General features: G+C 38.0%; 1 protein-coding gene across 3 annotated transcripts in view; it reads right to left on the reverse strand.

The window, feature by feature from the left end:
* Positions 1-984: 984 nt before the first annotated feature.
* The window catches only part of MCCC1 (methylcrotonoyl-CoA carboxylase 1), a 61,927-nt gene continuing 42,915 nt past the window's right edge, over positions 985-19,996 (reverse strand). For all 3 annotated transcript variants that reach the window (XM_038583483.1, XM_038583484.1, XM_038583485.1), the window contains 8 exons: positions 19,867-19,976; positions 16,106-16,322; positions 14,320-14,406; positions 8,625-8,674; positions 5,266-5,403; positions 3,817-3,924; positions 2,139-2,210; positions 985-1,340 (listed from right to left, as the gene is read on the reverse strand). In XM_038583483.1, coding sequence (XP_038439411.1) covers positions 1,212-1,340; positions 2,139-2,210; positions 3,817-3,924; positions 5,266-5,403; positions 8,625-8,674; positions 14,320-14,406; positions 16,106-16,322; positions 19,867-19,976 — 911 coding nt within the window. In that variant the 3' untranslated portion in view covers positions 985-1,211. The remainder of the gene's footprint in view (positions 1,341-2,138; positions 2,211-3,816; positions 3,925-5,265; positions 5,404-8,624; positions 8,675-14,319; positions 14,407-16,105; positions 16,323-19,866; positions 19,977-19,996) is intronic.

The following is a 19,996-nucleotide window of genomic DNA, read 5'->3' on the forward strand; positions in this document are numbered from 1 at the left end:
ACACCTTGCTCATTTTCTTTTCTTTCTTTTAAGGGGGGAGGGGCAGAGGGAGAATCTTTTTAAAAAAAAGACTTTGAGAGAGCATGCCAGCATGCACCATGCACTGTGAGTGGGGGAAGGGGCAGAAGACGGAGAGAGCAGACTGAGCTGAGTGCGAGCCCAGCGCAGAGCCTCATCCCGCCACCTGAGATCATGAACTGAGCCGAAATTAAGAGCTGGACACTTCACCAACTGAGCCACCCAGGCGCCCTAGGAGAATCTTGGGCAGGGTCCATACCCAGTGTGGAGCCCCATACAGGGCTTGATCTCATAAGCCTGAGAGCATAACCTCAGCAGAGATCTAGAGTCAGATTAACCAACTGAGTCAGCCAGGTGCCCCAGGAAAATTACTTTCAATTCCATCATGTTTCCAGACTTGCATCTGTCTCTGAAATATGTCTGTTTTCATCATGATTGTAAGTGGGAAATAATTTAAACTTTTTCTCTTCTAGTACTTCTCTTTTTTATCAACTTGCTACCCACTTTCCTTTTTTTAAAAAAAGATTTTATTTATTTATTTATTCATTCATTCATTTATGAGAGACAGAGAGAGAGAGGCAGAGACACAGGCAGTGGGAGAAGCAGGCTCCATGCAGGAAGCCCGATGTGGGACTCGATCCCGGAACTCCAGGATCAGGCAGATGCTCAACCACTGAGTCACCCAGGCATGCCTAGCTACCCCACCTTCTAAAAGACACAACAGTGTATAAAATTTGAGGCAGAAACAAACTATATTAGCTTCTTTTTTTTTAATTTTTTTATTTATTTATGATAGTCACAGAGGGAGAGAGAGAGAGGCAGAGACACAGGCAGAGGGAGAAGAGGCTCCATGCACCGGGAGCCCGACGTAGGACTTGATCCCGGGTCTCCAGGATCGCGCCCTGGGCCAAAGGCAGGTGCCAAACCGCTGCGCCACCCAGGGATCCCTATATTAGCTTCCAATAAAAAAGTATAATTCAATTTATTAGTATGAAATATTTTGAGATAATTTATTGTGTTTGACCCCAGTACATGATCCTCAAAGACAAAAATGTGTTTTAGCCTAGCCATACAATCATTTAGTAAAACTGCTGTTTATTAGACTCTGAGAAAAGCAGGAAGGCACTTTCTCTTTTTGGTGTAGAGATACTGTATTTAAGATACTGCTTAACTGGACATTTCTTTGATGGAGTTTATTCTGTTTTTCTTTTGTCAGACTCCTCTTCCTCAAATTCGATTAAAGGAGCATGTCTGTTGGCCTGAGAACCTTCTTTGTAGAACACTTTCTTGATCGTGCCATCCTTTGGAGCCTTTATGGCATGCTGCAAGGACACAAGACAGGACAATGATTGCAATACTCCTGAAGACTGAGCGCATACTAAGGCAAGAGAGATGAAAAGTGAATAATAAAGCCAATTGTTACTGATGTTTCTCAAGCTTTTTTATACCACAGCACCCAGAGAAAATAATATTTTTATGGTGTCCTTTGGGGCTGGGGTGGGGGGGTTACTATTTTGACGTACCTGTAACACATTCAAGATCACTGACTGGGAAACTCTGGCTTAACTGGTAATTCGCGACAAGTTTCACTTGAAACTAGAATCTCACTTGAGAAGCTGTCAAAAACTACTGACCCTCGGGTCCTACCCCAGGAGATCCAATTCAACTAGTCTAGGAAAGTAGTTTTGAAAAGCTTTCCCCATCAGATGATTGTGATATGTGGCATAGGCTAAGAACTACTGGCCTACAATTTCCCACCATCTAAAAACCTAAACAGCTCATCTAGTTTGACCGAGGTTTTTACCTTGATAATGATGCTTGGCATCCCATGTTTGGCCTTAGAAAATACCAACAGTTAACAATCAGTTGGGTGACTGAATTTAAGCTACTGATAATTTCTTTAATTTCAGAATCAGAATTGACAGGTACAGTTTCACAAAATTAAAATGAAAACATATTTAAAAGAAGGATGGTTTGGTTTTATTTCCTGTAGTTAATGCTTCATCAATCTGTGGTTCTTAGTATTTAAAATGATATTAACTTACAAAATAAGGCAAAAAAACAATTAGGTCTGAAAGTTCCCAAAGTTTAATTGACAAGTGAACTTGTGATTTCATTACCTCCATTTTCATGGCAATCATAACCATTAGAGAATCTCCAGCTTTTACTTTGTCTCCAACTTTCACAAATACCTAGAGATTAAGAGTGACAGGTTAATATTTAAAAGCACAGAGTCCCTCATGGTCCACAGAGTTGGTGTATGAATGTACACAGCAGAAGTATGGAGCCATGTGGCTGCCTTATCTGCCAAAAAATAGGTGTATGGGTGCAAATCAGAGACCTACAGGTCAATCTGGCATTGTTGGCCCTCTCATCAGCGGGGGGCATTGCTTAGCTTCTTACCTCCATCTCCAAACCATCTAGTTTCCCTTGAATCAGATGAATATGCTTTATCTATCTTGAAATCCTTTTGCGTTTTCATGAAAGTACAGACAAGCCATACCACCGCCAAGGAAGAACCAAATACTTTAATGCCATAGGCAGGGTAGAGGGTCATGCCTGGTTTTCTAGATTTCATAAGTAGTGTAGGACAGTGCTCCAAGTTTTGAGGAGCAAATAAATAATAAGTAAATGCATAGACTATCTTCATGTGAAAGAATTAAACATACTGGCAACCCTGGGGAAAAAAAAATCTCTATTTTCCATTTTACATGTATAAATGAACTCATATATCCCATGTCTGTCTTCTTGGTTAATATGGTTATAAAGCAGTTTTTGGAAACAGTGGAGTTAGGTTCCAAAGTCAATGTGTAGAGCCCAAAGTGTGAAAAATGAGAAATGCTTCTCAAAGCCTCCAAACCACCCAATGCTGGTAGTGTTTGATGAAATCAATGATTTAGGGGGCAGCTGCAGGGAACATGTGCATCTTTTCCCCATAGATGTGCAGGGATGTCCACATTATGGAATGTCCATGGGAACAGAGACTGAGCGATTCAAGTCTCTAAGCTCATACTCCCTCTGGGCAAACATCTGCAGAAGCGAACAGTGGGTGTCATCACTTTCACTACTTAAATGGTTCTTTTCTTCTTCTCCTTTTCGGGTACTAAGGATATAGAGTTGAATTTTTATGACTTAAATGCATTTAAAGGGACTCTACTATATTCAAGTTTATAAAAAGGAGTCTACTGATCCACCACCACTTGAAGTTATTTCAGTATGGATCTTAACTCTGAATATATATAGCGTTCAACACCAAATCTCGCTCTTCAACAGTACCAGCCTTTCAAATTTTATCTTAACACACATGCAATTCTGTACATTAGAAAAAATATTATTTCATGATAAATTGTTTGCTTTGAAGTTTAAAATAAAAAAAAAAAACAGCAGCATTTTTGGATAATGTTTGGTGAATTTTAATCCCAAAAAGACAAATTTAAGATTATTTGTACTTTGATGGAAATTCCCACTTTCAAAAATAATAGTATCATAAATTAGGTAAGTGGGTATTTTCATTGAAGACTGAACACAGAACTTGAATCTATCATACAGTTGTTTGCTTCTTCTTTTCCTTTGTTCTTATTAAGATTTTATTTTTAAGTAATCTCTGCACACAGCATGGGGCTCGAATTTAAAACTCTGAGACACTTGCTCTATTGACTGAGCCAGCCAGGTCCCTCAGTCTCTTGTTTTCTTGAATAGGATGATTTCCAAGGAGAAAGATTTGGAGAGGGAAAAATGATGTATATGCCATTTACTGGGCCTTAATGAACACCATTCTACATACATTCACGTGATTACCTTTTCAATGGTACCAGTCATAGGAGCTATGGTACCTCCCTGAGTTCCACCTGAGCTCATCGAAGACAAGTATTTGGGGGGTGGAATGTCAATCTGAGCACTTCCTTCCTATAAATAGAAAACAAACTGGAAATGAAATCAAGTCAAATCACTGTAGCTTTATTCATATGCTTAAAGTAATAATTATTTTCAAATTTTTTGTTAAATTATTAGTTATCTTTAATACCAGAGTTCTTTCTAATCTATCTTTGCAACCTGAAGCAAATTACTAACCCCCTTTCAGTCTTGGTATCCTATTATAAAGGAGTGATGGCATCATGCCTCACAGGGGTAGAGGAATTAATGTATATAACTGTTGATAAAAGATAGCCACTGTCTGAAAGCCATTTTTTTTTTTTTTTTTTGAAAGCCATTTTGAGCAGCATCCCCACTATAAAGTGCTTAGCCTAAGCCAGGAACTATTCTTAAGTGTTATACATATGTGGTCAATCATCACAACAAACTTGTGAGGTAGGTAGTTACTATTATTTTTCCTGTATAGAGATGGGGGAACTAAAGCCAGAGAGTTTGACTTGCCCTAGGTCACACAGCTGCCCAGGGGTAGAGGCAGGATTTGAACCAAAGCAGATTCACATTCCAGAACTCCTACTTGTCACCATTCCACCATACTGCCTCCACCACCATACAGTTATAGCAGAGTAACTAATGAAAGAAATGCCTTATGAATTGAGATCATCCTTGACTCTGTATATAGTAAGTAGTTGAATTACTGGAATACTAAAGGCATCTCATCACAAAGGACTATGATCAGTAAGATGGTTCTCAAATGTGAGAAAACTCTGAAGAGGCCACAGTGTATTTGATAATCATTTTCTGCCCATGCAGAAACTATGGGCTCATCAGGCAGCAGGCTCCAAACTGAGAACAATGGGTCAGGAGACATGCTCCTACCTAAATCTGTGCCACGGCTGATTATCAACCATCCTTTGACTGCCAAGACACCACCATTACCCCCCACTACCTTCCTACTGCCCATCTTCCCCACAAGAAATATTGGGTCCCTGGACTCTTCTCTCAATGGTCACCTCCTCCCAAATCCCCAGAATCCTAAGCACCAGGAGGATGGTGGTTGGGCAAGTATTCAGGCATCAAATCCCTCAGAAAGTATTGCCCACTGGGCAGTGAGTTACTCTTGGGCAAGAGTGTGAGGACATGCTTCAGAATTAAAGGATGAAAATATATATGTGTTTATCAGTGAGGAGTATACAAAAGAACAAGGGAAGGCAGGAATGTGGCAAAGAAAGAGAGTGAAGAGGAGAACACAGAAGAAAGGTCACAGCAGTGATGGAAGGCAATAAGATCTTTCTAATGTTTCAGTGGGATGCTTCTGGGTCAAGCAATTTTCTCCAAAACCTCAATGATGTTATTATAAAAAGAGAGAGACATTACCATGGAAAATAGGTAAATAGTGTTTTCCAGGATAATTAGCTTAGTTTTACTAGCAACTCCATTAACAGAACATTTCAGGTAAGTGCAGTCTCCCTCATTACAAAGATCACCAAGGACTTGGAAAGTTTTGTCTTCAATCTAAAAAACAAAACAAAACAAAACAAAAGCAAAACAAAAAAAAACCACACACAGAAAAATAAGATCCTTAAAATAAATAAATAACTACAGGATTAATAAAATCAGAATCAACTGTTTACCATTAATAGTTTCAAAAGGTAACAGGTGAAATATCTTTTTTTTAAATATCTTTTTTTAAAAGCCATGTAGGAAGTTTCCCTCTAAGATTCATAAATAAAGTACTCTAGATAAATACAGCAGTAAGGTAATTAAGAAAAAAAAACAGGTAACTTATCTATAGCACCATAATGCTAAAATGTTCATTTAAGAATAACAATAAAAACATGAAATAAAAATACAAGTCAAATTTAGCAAAATTATTAAAATTCAGTTGACTATTATTACATGCTGATATTCATTTCTGAGTACCTGATGTCAAATTTGGTTTTACTATGCCAATGTCAGAAATGAAAAAAGCCAGAACCACATAATTAGATGTGTATCTTTTATCTCCCCAACATGCAGATAAAATTTATGGGTTTCAGTTTTGAGTTTAAGAAGATAAAATAGCTGGAGATTGGCCACAGTTTTCTAACTGTAAGAGAGAATGCCAAAGAACAGATTTCACACTTGATCTTTCAAGGAAGCTGACAAAGGGACATGAAACCTTTCTGTTTTAAAAAATGTTTTCTCACATATACACCCAAGGAAAAAAATTCCTTTACACACAGGAAATTCATTTAAATCTTCTCTATTTTTCATTTCAATTCCCACAAGGTTATTGTCAAAGTCCCGTGGCTATTCTTTTCAAATATTTTACAGAGGCTAAGGTGAACCAGGTTAGACTGCAGTATTTATATGCTGGTTCTCATGTATCCTAAGTTAAATATGACATTTACTGGGCTCTGTAACCTACTAAAACAGCCATTTGAATGTTTGTGAAATTCTCAGGACATAAAGGTTAGATTGGGAACAGTTTTGTTTAAAGGTTTACACAAGCGCATCCTAAAGTTGTGAATGTAGTTCAAAGAACAGATTAGAATAAATCTGTAGTTGACTTTACCAAGGGAATAAGAAAGGGTCCCCAAGCCAGAGATACCAATATAAATTACAACTCCCATATCCTAAAATAGGTAGACTTCCCAGTTTTTCCAAATCTCAGTGAAACAAAATGGTTATCTCATGGCATTGGCAGATCCCAAGTATGTCCTCGATCAATTCATTTTGCAGGATTTAAAGTCTCTTGGCTCATATTAAAAATGATTTATTCTGCTCTCTGAATTTATACCTTACTAGATAGGAATTTGGTTGAATTCGCACTCTTTTTTTTTCCTAAATCCCTTTAAGCACTTCATTTTGCCAGTGTAATGGACTTTTTTTATTTGAGGACTACATAATCATTTTAACTAGAGATTCTCAAAGTATGACCTGCAGATCCCCTGGGGTCCCCAAAACCCTTTTCAGATCCACAAAGTCAAATCACTTCTCATAATAATACTAATGTTATTTGTCTTTTTTACCCTCATTCTCTCACGAATATACAGTGGGATTTTCTAGAGACTGCAGGACATGTAATAATGTTATCCTAACAGCTAATGGAACATGTGCCTGGGTAATATTAGGTTTTAAGTTTTCTCAGTTTATCCTACAATTCAACATTAAAAAAAAACCAACCTAATTTTAAAAAGAGGCAAAGAACTCAAATAGACATTTCTCCAAAGAAGTTATACAAATGGATCATTAGCATATGAAACAACGCTCAACATCATTATTCATTAGGGAAACGCAAATCAAAACCACAGTGAGATAACACCTCATACCCATTAGGTTGGCTATTATAAAAAAGAAAAAGAAACAGAAAATCAATGTTGGCGAGGATACAGAGAAAAGGGAACCCTCATGCACTGTTGATAGGAACGTAAAATGGGGCAGCCACTGCGGAAAACAGTATGGTAGTTCCTTATAAAATTAAAAATAGAACAAGAACATATGATCCAGCAATTCTATTTATGGGTATATACCTAAAAGGATTAAAAATAGGGTCTCAAAGAGGTATCTGTCTGCCAGGTACATAGAAGTATTATCCACAATAGGCAAAAGGTGGAAGCAACCCAAGTCTCCATCAAGAGGTAAGTGAAAAGACAAAGCGTGGTATATAGGGGCAGTGGAATAGCATTCCACTTCAAAAAGGAAGGAAATATGGACACATGCTACAATACAGAAGAACCTTAAAGACCTGCTAAGTGAAACAGCCAATCACAAAAGGACAAATGTTGAATGATTTCATTCCTATGAGGTACTTAGTCAAATTCATAGACACAGAATGGTGGTTATTAAGGGCTGGGGGTGAGGGAGGAGGTAGAGAGGGCAGGTGGAGTGTTACTATTTAATGGGGGTTCACAGTGTCAATTTTGCAAGAGGAAGAAAGAGGAGATAGATGGTGGCCATGCTTGTAAAATGATGTGATGAATGTATTGAATGTCTTTACATTCCAAAATGTTTAATGTGATAAATTTTACATATAATTTTTAAAATATACATGAAAAATACCAGAAATAAAAAGTACGCTCAGTTTAATCTTCTGAATGGTAAATATTAGAACATGTAATTAACATAAACACAAAGCTCTTTGGGGAGTCTTCATTTTTAAGGGTGTACATGGATTTTTATTTTTTATTTATTTATTTTTTTTAAATATTTTATTTTATTATTATTTTTTTAATTTTTATTTATTTATGATAGTCACAGAGAGAGAGAGAGAGAGGCAGAGACACAGGCAGAGGGAGAAGCAGGCTCCATGCACCGGGAGCCCGACGTGGGATTCGATCCCGGGTCTCCAGGATCGCGCCCTGGGCCAAAGGCAGGCGCCAAACCACTGCGCCACCCAGGGATCCCTGTACATGGATTTTTAAACCAAAAAGTTTGAGAACGGCTGCTTTAGATGTAAATACATGCACATACTTTAGAGACTTGTCAGGCGTCTGATTCAAAGCTATTATTATTTCTTTTTCTTAAACCAAGTTTTCATGCTTAAGGGAACTATAGCCAAATTGAGGAGACAATCAGAAACTACAGAGGGGGTAATTTCCCCAAATTGGTCTCAAATAAAAGCACATGACATCCTTCTAACTATAGTCATAGTGGTCACTGGCTTCGGAAAAATCAGAGTGTGAAAAGAGACCCTCCTGGTATGAGAGATCAGATTTAGCTATAAACTGTAGAACAAAACCAGTAAGGCTTACCTGCATGCTATATGACCCATCATGATTATATGTTACAGCTATGGCTACATCTTTACAGAAAAGCGGGGAAAAATTGAAGAAAAATTAGAAGACATCCATTTATTCAATAACTGACATTCTATACATCGCTTTCAACCTAAAAGAAAACCAGCTGTTAGGAATATCAACATTTTTTAATTCCCAATAAAGATAAAAAAAATTTTTTTAAATCTAGAGGCAGTTTCCAATAAAGATGAATATCAAAGTTTTCTTTTTTAAAAAATGAAGTTTTAGCAGTCTCTTAACTATAGAGAAGAAACTGGTGGTTACCAGAAGGACGGTGGGTGGAGGATGGGTGAAACAAGTAAAGGGGAGTAAGAGTACACTTGTCTCGATGAGTGCTGACTAATGTACAGAATTGCTGGATCTCTATATGGTATACCTGAAACTAATGGGGCACCTGGTGGCTCAGTTGGTTAAGCATCTGCCTTCAGCTAGGATCCTGATCTTGAGGTCCTGGGATAGAGCCCCGCATTGGGCTTCCTGCTCAGCAGAGAACCTGCTTTTCCCTCTCCCTCTGCTCTCTCTTTCACTCTCACTCTTGCTCTCTCCCAAATAAATAAAATCTTTAAAAAACAAAACAAAAAACCACAGTATGTTAACTACACTGGAATTAAACATTTTTTTAAATGGAGTTTTAGCTCTTTTAATGTTGTAGAATATTTTAGGTATTTTTTTCTTCAACAAGAAAAATTGCAGTGTTAAAGTGGAAATATAATGAATTGGGAGAGAGAAACTCTAGTTTAAGACCCAGGTCTGCCATTATGAGAATGTAACAATGAGTTAATAAATATAAAAGTGCTTTGTAAACTGTAACAGATCATACAAATATAATATACAATATATTTCATAGTATTCTGTGAACACAGAAGTGGTTAAAGACTTTCCTAGGAGATGGGGATTGGGGGGAAAGACCTTCCTAAGAGTTAGAAATCAAGTTTTCTTGAATCAAGTGGTACAGAGAATGCAGACCAAAGTCATCTCATCAACTCCTGATACTTTAACCACCATTTTGATGCTGCCAGCTCAAATCTATTTCCAGCCCTGACCTTCCTTCTCCAGAACTCTGATTAGTCATTCCCAGCTGGATGCTCTATCGGCACCTTAAAGTGAACATGGTGGGTCCAATAAATCATCTCTCCGCTCTGCCTGCATTCCTCCTGCCCCAGGAGCTCCGTGGCTGGCATTATAGTTTTCCTGGTCATCCGGGCTTAAAGCCTGTCATTCTCACCTTCTCCTTCACTTTCCACGTGCGATGGTCACTACAAAGCTGCCAAATTCTTCCGTACCTGTCCTATTCAGTTTGTCCTTTCATTTGCATCGCTCACTCCTGATTCAGGCTGGAGGCCGCAGGCCTGGGTAACTCCCTTAAGGGAGCCTGATGCTGGACTCGATCCCAGGGCCCTGGGATCATGCCCTGGGCTGAAGGCAGATGCTCAACCACTGAGCCACCCAGGCATCCCCACAACAAACTTTCTATGTGCTGTCTCATTTAATATCCACAACAACCCAAGAAAGTAGTAACCACTATCACTCCCATTTATGGCTGAGGACACTTGATGCTTAGAGAGAGTGTGTGTCTTGCTCAAGGATCATAGACAACACAAGGGCCAAAACTCAAACCCTTAACATTCTAACCCCAGGTCTGCATGTTGTTTTTTTAAAGACTTATTTATTTATATTAGAGAGAGAGAGACAGGGTGAGAGCATGGTGGGGAGGAGCAGAGAGAGAGAGAGAGAGAGAGAGTCCAAGTAGACTCCACACTGAGCGAAGAGCCTGATGCAGGGCTCAATCCCACTACCCTCAGGAGCCTCAGGGCCTCAGCCCCAACCAAGAGTCGGATACCTCACTGATTTCAGTACCCAGGCAGCCTCAGGGTCTGTGTTATTAACTACCACACTGCCTATCTTCCCAACATACCTACTTCTCTTTTGCTAGATGGTAAATTCCTTAAGAGAGAAGACATCTTTTTTTTCCTCTTTTTCACATTACTCATAACATTTATTTTTTCAAAAACTTTGTAATGAACCTACAAATGAACTTCTCCACACTATATCTTGCCAATATCTTTTAGCCCTTCTTAAGAGAAAATGCATCCAATTATACCAGATTAGGGTTTTTTTTTGATTCATGAAATATGGCAAGTATTTAGCCAACGTGAATGCCAAAAGAATCATAGTAAACACACTGCCAGGAAAACTCTAAATTCTTTAAAAATTTTTTTTAAATTAGAATTATAGTTGACATATAATATTAAATTAGTTTCAGGTATACAACATAGTGAAATCAGCAATTATATACACTACAAAATGCTTACTGTACGTGTATTACAATATTATTGACTATATTCTCTATGTTGTACTTTTCATTCCAGTGGCTTACTTGTTTTATAACTGGAAGTTCGTACCTATTAATCCCCTTCACCATTTCATCCACTGCCCCTCTCTCCTTCCGCAACCACTAGTTTGTTCTCTATATTTATGAGTCTGTTTCTCTCTGTTGTTACTATTTGTTTATTCACTTGTTTTGTTTTTTAGATTTCATATATAAGTGAAATTGTATGATATTTGTGTTTCTCTGGTTCATTTCACTTAGCATAATACCATGTAGGTCCATCTATGTTGTCACAAGTGGCAAGATTTCGTTCTTTCTTATGGCTGAGTAATATTCCATTGTATATATACGTCTTCTTTATCCATTCAACTCTCGATAACCCACAGCTAACATCATACTCAATAATAAAAAGCTGAAAGTCTTCCCACTAAAAGTCAAGAACAAGACAAGAATGTCTGCTCTCAGCACTTTTATTCAACATAGTACTGGAAGTCTTAGCCAGAACAATGAGACAAGAAAATAAATAAATAAAAAGTGTTCAATTGATACAGAAAAACAGTCATTATTTGCAGATAATATACTATCCATAGAAAATCCTTAAGACTCTACCAAAAAAACATTAGATCTAATAAGTAAATTCAGTAAAGTTGCAGGATGCAAAAATCAATACACAAAAATCTGTTGCATTTCTATTCACTAATAATGAAATAGTAGAGAGGGAAATAAAGAAAACAATCCCATTTACAATTGCATCAAAGAGAATAAACTCTTTCATGTGTCACAGGGTATGAACATGTTCCTCCTCCATCCCCTAGTTGCCTCTAGACCTCCACAAGAGAACTTATCCTCTTATCTCTACTTTTAAAATTAATTACTTTTAAATAAGCTCTACACCCAACATGGGTCTTGAACTCACAACCCCGACCAAGATCAAGTTGCATGCTCTACCAACTGAACCAGCCACACACCCTATTCTCTTATATACTTAATAAGATATGGAAGTGTGGCATGGTGCAGTATTAGATAAAGACATACACCCTGGAGTGTGGGTTTGAATTCTGGCTCTACCAATTACTTTTGGTATGACTTTAAGAAATTAATCTCTCTAAGCTTTGGTTCCCAATTTATAAAGTTGACACTAATAGTAACACCAATTTCATTGAACTGTTCTGAAAATGGTAGTTAAATAATCCATGGAAAGCACTTAATATCTGGCATATACAAAACACTCAATAAATCTTAGCTATTATTCGTATTATTGAAGGTAGGTTAGGGTTTTGTGAAGCATGGCCACTAGTAACAAAGTAAGAATATTTTTCAAGTCTTAAATACTTAAAATATTTGATCATTCTCACTGAGATCATTAAGAGTTGGCTCTACTTTAGATTCATAAATGCTTCGGGGCCCTTAAGACTTCCCATTTGGTGTACTCACTTATTCAATCACGGGTACTGTTAATTAGCATTTATTAGAGAACCAACAGAACATTTCTGGAAACTATTATATTCAGGCCTAGGTTACTGTTGAAAAAGACTACCAAAAGGATGTTGTGAAGAGCAGCCATGCTGGTTTTCAATAATGTATTTGTTTTTTAATTAAAAATTTTAAAAATTTCCAACAAATGCAGCATAGTTCAAAACACTGCTAAGTGCCTTAGTGAAGATCCATACCAAATAACACAGTTGGCTCACTAGAATTTTAATCACACGTGTGATTTTTCTGTTTAATTTAGGTTGAAGAGGCCACTGAAACTTTACTGCTACTGCTACTTATATTAAGTATATAGGAGTCTTGAGTAAAATAATCCCTGATTTTGGAGGGGCTATTTTTTAGGAATGAAATGAACAGACATACTGGCATAAAATGGATAGGTTAAACATTTGCAGAATGCTACTCTGTAAGGGATGCTTGCAAACTTTTTTCCCATGTACTCAATACATTAAAGGTAATGACCATCCAGATTCAGGATGAAAAAAATATCTCAAAATATTTTTTCTGTAATATCTGTATACCAAACAACTTCTTTTTTTTTTTTTTTTTTTTTCCAAACAACTTCTGTGAAAAAGGAATTTGCTAAAAACTGAATGCATGTCTACAGAGAGTTGAGATCAAGATCTTACTCTGCCTGAGGAGGAGGGTGCTGCCATGAGCTAGCAGGAAAATTCTGTTCTACCTGGTAGGCATATTTTTATAATGGAGCTTTCACAGTTCAATGACCCCTCACATTCAAGGTTATCCAGTCCTCCCAGATCTGGCTCGGCACCCATCTGGCTTCCCATGCAACCTGTCCCGCAGTAGAAGGGATACTGCTATCAAGGGATTCTGATCCCTCTGGTACATTATTCCAGCCACAAATTTATAAAAAATTTAAATTTTTTTGATGTTAGCCTCTCCTGGCTTCAATTACAATAAATCAGTCCCACCCTCAACCTACTCAAATTAGTTTGCAGTCAAAAATCAATCTTCCACTGGAAGAGTAAAAATAGCACAGAAGTCAAGGTCAGAAAGTCTAGATGTCAATGTCCCTAACCTTGAGTAAGTTACTTTACTTCTCTGCCTCAGTTTCATCGGCCATACATGGGTATGGTGGAGACTATACCTCATTCAATTATAGTGAAGATATTTTTTTTTAAAGATTTTATTTATTCATTTGAGAGATAGAAAGCACGAGTGGGTACAGAAGGAGAGGGAGCAAGGAGCCCAATGGACATGGGGCTCGATCCCAGGACCCTGAGATCATGACCTGAGCCAAAGGCAGACACCTAACGGTCTGAGCCACCCAGGTGCCTCTATTATAGTGAAGATAAAAATTTACATGTGATCAGGCACTTAATAAATCATAGCTCCTTAGTAACCCACTTCTACCTGAAACACTACCTGAGTAGTGGGTAATCCTTCACCCTAGAGTAGCTTTGGATATTGATTTTCTCACTTAAAAGTAGTACATTCTTGCTGAAGAAAAACTGCAAAGCAAAGAAAGTACAAAGACAACTGGGGGGTGTGTGTGACACAAATCGCCTCAAATCCCACTCTCCAATGGTAACCTTACATCTTGGCATATTTCATTTTGCTGTATATATTTTATGACATATTTTCATTAGTCATTTTTCAAGTATTTACAAAATATAGAAAGGAAAAAGGAGAAAAATACCACTAATTAAACCACCTGAGCCAATCAATCCTAGTATTCCTTCCAATGGTTAGGCTAGGGAGCTTAAAAATGTAATTGACTGATCTGTGGCTGGGGTGTATCCTTTTTTTCCAGGTGAATGTGATGTATTTCTATGAAGCATGCTCCTCTTTGAATAAAACATTACTTACTGTTTTTACCATCCCTCAGGGTTATGTTTCTGGTGTAAAAGATATTCAGTCTTCTTCCACTGCTGGATGCAAAAGGTGAGTACTGATCTAGAAAAAAATTAAGATTCAACAACAAATTTACAAACATCAAGCCTGACTTCATACCTTAAGAAAGAAAACATAAAACACCCGCCCTATGCTGGCAGCTCAAATGTGTCTTCTTTGTCCTTATTGCTTTAAATTTAACTTAGATACTTTCATTTACATCTCAGGAAATGTCATATGAAAAATTCTAGCTTCTCTGAAAAATCTGAGCATTTACAGCTTAAACTCTCTTCCTCTGGGGGTGTAAGTTGCACAGTGGTCTCCCCTTCTCAGGCAAATGCATTCCAGGTCACCAAAATCTCCACCACTCATTACTTTTCTTTCACCTTGCCTCTTTCTGAATCACTTGTCCCTTCCCACAGGCTTGTGTGTTCATCCACTGTTGGACCATATCCAGGAGCTACAGCATAGCTAAACTGAAGCGATTTATTCTGAAGCTCTTATGTGTGCCGGTTATAAATTGTAAAAAGGAAGGGGAGAGTAAGAGGATACTCGATTCTAACAATGCTATGTGCAGGGTTAGAAATACCGTGTGGGCCCATTTAGAGGCGTTTCATGTATTGTAAAAGGACAAAATGACAATAGAGTATACATCTCCTAAAGATGTAGTTATGTATTTTAAGCTTTTGATATAACTTTCTTGAATGAATCTAGAAATGAAAGATCCTAATAATAAAATTATATACTAATCCTAATAATAATGAGAGAAATGGATTATTTTTTTTTTCTGGTTTGCTCCAAAGGTCAGAGTTAGCCAGAAGTAAATAGTCTGAAGCAAGTTTGAGAGAGCTCAGATTTTGCTCAACTTGGAAGAACTTTTTAATGAAGAACTGATACCATAATAGGCTAATGAGTTCTGATGAATTCTCTGTATAAATTTCTAGCTTCCTGAGGTGTTAGGAAGAGGCTGAATAACAACTTAGTGGGAGTGCTGAAGCAGAGATGTCTGTGTGTGGCAACAGGGCTGAATCTCTGCCATAGTCCTGATTCTCCTATTTGAGGAAGTACCTCGGTTTCTACGTAGTCAGAAATTTGATCACAGAATGGAAAAGGAAAGGAGGAGGAAATAACTCAATGATAAATCACAGGTAACCCAAGGGAACCCAAAAATCTCATGCTTTGTCTTTAGTCCCTAGGACCAAGGAAGTTGCCACTGGTGTAGAGGATACACTAAAGTAGGCCCTCGAGGAGCAGCGAGTTGAAAAAGCTTTGGAAGGAGTCAGCACAGGGTCTAGGAAGAATCAGTGTTAGGTTGAAAAAATATCTCAACACTATTTGGCAACTAGTTAAGTTGTATTGAATGGGTTAAAAAGTGTTTAAAGGCACATCCATGATATGTGAATCTTCACTGCTAAATGCTAAAAACCACATTAGCAGAGGATGGTGTCAATTACTAGAGAAAAAAAGGGACACAAGAGTGGCATAAAGAAAAGCACCTTCAGGGGATCCCTGGGTGGCTCAGTGCTTTAGCGCCTGCCTTTGGCCCAGGGCCCGATCCTGGAGTCCCGGGATCAAGTCCCGCATCAGGCTCCCGGCATGGAGCCTGCTTCTCCCTCTTCCTGTGTCTCTGTCTGTCTCTCTCTCTGTCTATCATAAATAAATAAAATAAATAAATCTTTAAAAAAGAAAAGAAAAGAAAAGCACCTTCAGTGATTATTCAGAGAATCCTAACAAGCAAAGGAAAGAGGAAAGCATTCCATACCTTGTGACTGAATTTTGAGAGCATCAGACACAGCTTTCTCCTTGAAGATGAGACCCAGAGCTGCCTGGCATAAAAACTCCTTGGCTGTGGCCTTCTTACTGGGAAACAGCTCTTTGTGGTGTTGAGCAATGAAATCAGTGTGCACATTGCCTGCTTCAAACTCTGGGTGGCCAGACAGGCTGAGGAGGAAGTCAATATTGGTGTGCAGTCCGACGATCTAGGAAGAGAAAAAAACCCACATCCCCAGTGGATGGGGAAAACAACATATTCAGAAAATCATTTCTACGGCCTCTGCTCTCTGTCCTAAGTGTTTTCTATTATGGGCAACTCTCAAGGAAAATTAAAAAAAAAAAAAACCTACATGGTGGCAACAGGACAACTCATAGGAAAAACAAAACCAAAAACCCACTTTACCATCACTATCTATCTGGACTTAATACTTAAAATTGTATTTTATGATACATTTTAAAATGTAGTAAACTACATTTTGCTCTTTATGATAAAGAGGATATAGGGAGTGATGTTAGAATAGGTAGTATGGAGACATTTAATTGACTCAGGCTAGAAGAGTGATAAATCTTAATGAACTTAAATGAGATTTATTTGCAAGATATTGAAGCCTTGCCACTCAGAATACTCCCACAAAATAGGAAGACTGCAAACAGGACAGGATTGCTGCACTGAGGATGGGACAGGATTAAATGACCTTAAAGGAACTTCCTTCTGACACTAAAATCCAAACTTTACACAATGATATAAAAGTGAAAAAGTATAAAATGAACCCATACCCACCCAATAAATGGGATCAAGGGTAAAACCAGCTATCTGAGCCTTGGGTTCATTCATTCATTTATCCAATCATTCATCTGATACCCATTTACCATTAGGTGCTAGGCCCTGATCCAAGTAATAGAGACACAACAAGAACAAAACCTCACAGGGCCTACATTCTAGGAACAGATAACAGACAATATTTATTAACAAATATCTAATATGCTATCAGGCCATATGAAGAAAAATAAGGCTGGTTAAGGGGAGACAGAAGAGCAAAGGGCCCTATTTTAAACAGGATGACCTGGTTTCAAGCTACACTACAAAGCGGGAGTAATAAAAACATTATGGTACTGGAACAAAAATAGACACAAAGATCAACAGAACTGACAGCCCAGAAATAAACCCATGCTTATATGGTCAATTAATCTATTACAAAGGAGGTAAGAATATACAATGGGGAAAGGAACATCTGTTCAATAACTGGTGGTGGGAAAACAGGACAGCTACATGCTGAAGAATGAAGACCACTTTCTCACACCACACACAAAAATAAACTAAAAATGGATTACAGTCTTAAATGTGAGACCTGAAACCAAAAACCTCCTAAAGAAAACATAGGCAGTAATCTCTTGGAAGTCAGCCTTAGCAACATATTTATGGATATGTCTCCTCAGGCAAGGGAAACATAAGCAAAAATAAACTATTGGGACTACATCAAATTAAAAAACTTTTGCACAGTGAAGGAAACCATCAACAAAATGAAAAGGTAATAGGAGAAGATAGTTGCAAATGATACATCCTGATAACGGGCTAATATCCAAAATATATAAAGAACTCCTACAACTCAACACCAAAAAACCTAATAATCCAATTAATTAAAAAAATAATAATCCAATTAAAAATCCAGAACAGATTTTTTTTTTCCCAAAAAAGGCATACAAATGGCTAACACACACATGAAAAGATGCTCACCATCACTCATCATCAAAGAAATGCAAATCAAAACCACAATGGGACATCACCTCACACCAGTCAGAACAGCCAGTATCAAAAAGATAAGAAGTAAGAAGTGTTGGTGAGGATGTGGAGAAAAGGCAACTCTTATGCCCCACTGGTAGGAAGATAAATGGGTACAGCCACTGTGGAAAATAGTATAGATGTTGCCCCCAAGTTAAAAACAGAAATATATGATCTAGTAATTCCACTGCTATTTGCTCAAATGAAATGAAAACATGAATTAGAAAAAAAAAAAAAAAAAAAAAGAAAACATGAATTAGAAAAGATATATGCACCCTTATGTTTATTGCAACACAATTTATAATAGTCAAGATATGGAAGCAACCTCAGTGTCTATCAATAGATGAAGGATAAAAAAGATGTGGTGTACACACATAAAGGAATACTACTCAGTCACAGCAAAGAATGAAATCTTGCCATTTGTAACAACATGGATGGACCTAGAGGGTATTATACTAAGTGAAATAAATCAAAGATGAATATCATATATTTTCACTTACATGTGCAATCTAAAACACAAAGCAAACACACAACAGAAACAGACTCATAAATAGAGAACTGGTGATTGCTAGTGGGGAAGGAGGTGAGAAGATAAGGTAAATAGATGAATGGGATCGAGAGGTACAATTTTCTAGTCATAAAATAAGTCACATGGATGAAAACTACAGATTATAATCAATAGTACTGTCATAACTTTGGTAACAGAGGATAGCTATACTTACTGTGGTGAGTCCTATGTAAATTATAGAATTGAATCACCCTGCTCTACACCTAAAACTAATCGACTATACTTCAATTAAAAAAACCCAAACAAACGGATGGGCACCTGGGTGGCTCAGTCAGTCAAATATCTGATCCTTGGTTTCGGTTCAGGTCATGATCTCAGGGTCGTGGTACTGAGCTCTGCGTCAGGGCTCCATGCTCAGTGAGGAGTCTGCTGGGGATTCTTTCTCTCCCTCTCTCTCTGTGCTCCCCCACCTGTGTGCATGTGTGTGTGCATGCATGTGCGTGTGTGCATGTACAGATACGCCTGCTCTTTCTCTCTCAATAAATAAAATCTTTCTTTCTTTCCTTTTTTTTTTTTAAAGATTTTATTTATTTATTCATGAGAGACAAGAGAAAGAGAGACAGAGACATAGGCAGAGAGAGAAGTAGGCGCCATGCAGGAAGCCTGATGTGGGACTTGATCCCGAGACCCTAGGATCATGTGAGCCCTGGGCCAAAGGCAGACACTTAACCGCTGAGCCACTGTTGTCCCAATAAATAAAATCTTTCAAAAAAAAAAAAAAAAAAAAAAAAGGAGCAGCCTGGGAAGAATTCAGAGGTGAGCAGGAGCTGAGGATGGTGAGGAGGGAGTCCTACAATAATGTGGGGAAAGAACATTCTGGAATAGAGAGTAGGAACACATGGCTCCATGCTGGGTGTGTCTAAGGAATGGCAAGGAGACCAGCGTGGCTGGAGCCACATAAATGAGAAGTTTGGTGAAATTAATGACATATAACACTTTGGACATCACGAGTTAATAAGAAATTCTTCTATGAAGCTACATCAGTGTGGTCTTGGTATATTACTACACCAAGGAAATGAATGTGTGTAGCAAAAAAGCAACAAACTCTGTCAAATGGATAAAACTGAACATAAGTATTTTCCACTGGAGAAAATAAAAACCAGACTGCAGGCCACACTTGTACAGCTGGCCTTATCTACCAGGATGAATATGAATTTAATATCAGGTTTCACTGAAGTATAACACTAACAGCTTTAGCCCTGCAATTTTTCTTTTCTAGCTAAAACAAGAAGTCATTAAACTCTATTCTGACCCATGGGAACATGCACTCAGTTTGTTCCTGACACCTGGGTAACTGGTGGCCATGAGCTGCAAAGACAAAGCCTGACCAGTCATTACAGACATACTTGGCTATGCAGAGACACAGATTATCTGGGTCCTAACACGGCCATGGCTCACTCACATGGTACTGACGAAGGCTGTACCTCAGTTTCGTCAAGGCTGCCTGGCGATCTGTAGCCCATACAACCAGCTTCGCAATCATGGGGTCATAATGCACTGAAACTTCATCTCCTAAAATTAAAAAGCCACAG

The sequence above is a fragment of the Canis lupus genome, chromosome 34 (genome assembly GCF_011100685.1).
Source record: "Canis lupus familiaris isolate Mischka breed German Shepherd chromosome 34, alternate assembly UU_Cfam_GSD_1.0, whole genome shotgun sequence".
In the NCBI taxonomy this organism is placed as follows: Eukaryota; Metazoa; Chordata; class Mammalia; order Carnivora; family Canidae; genus Canis; species Canis lupus.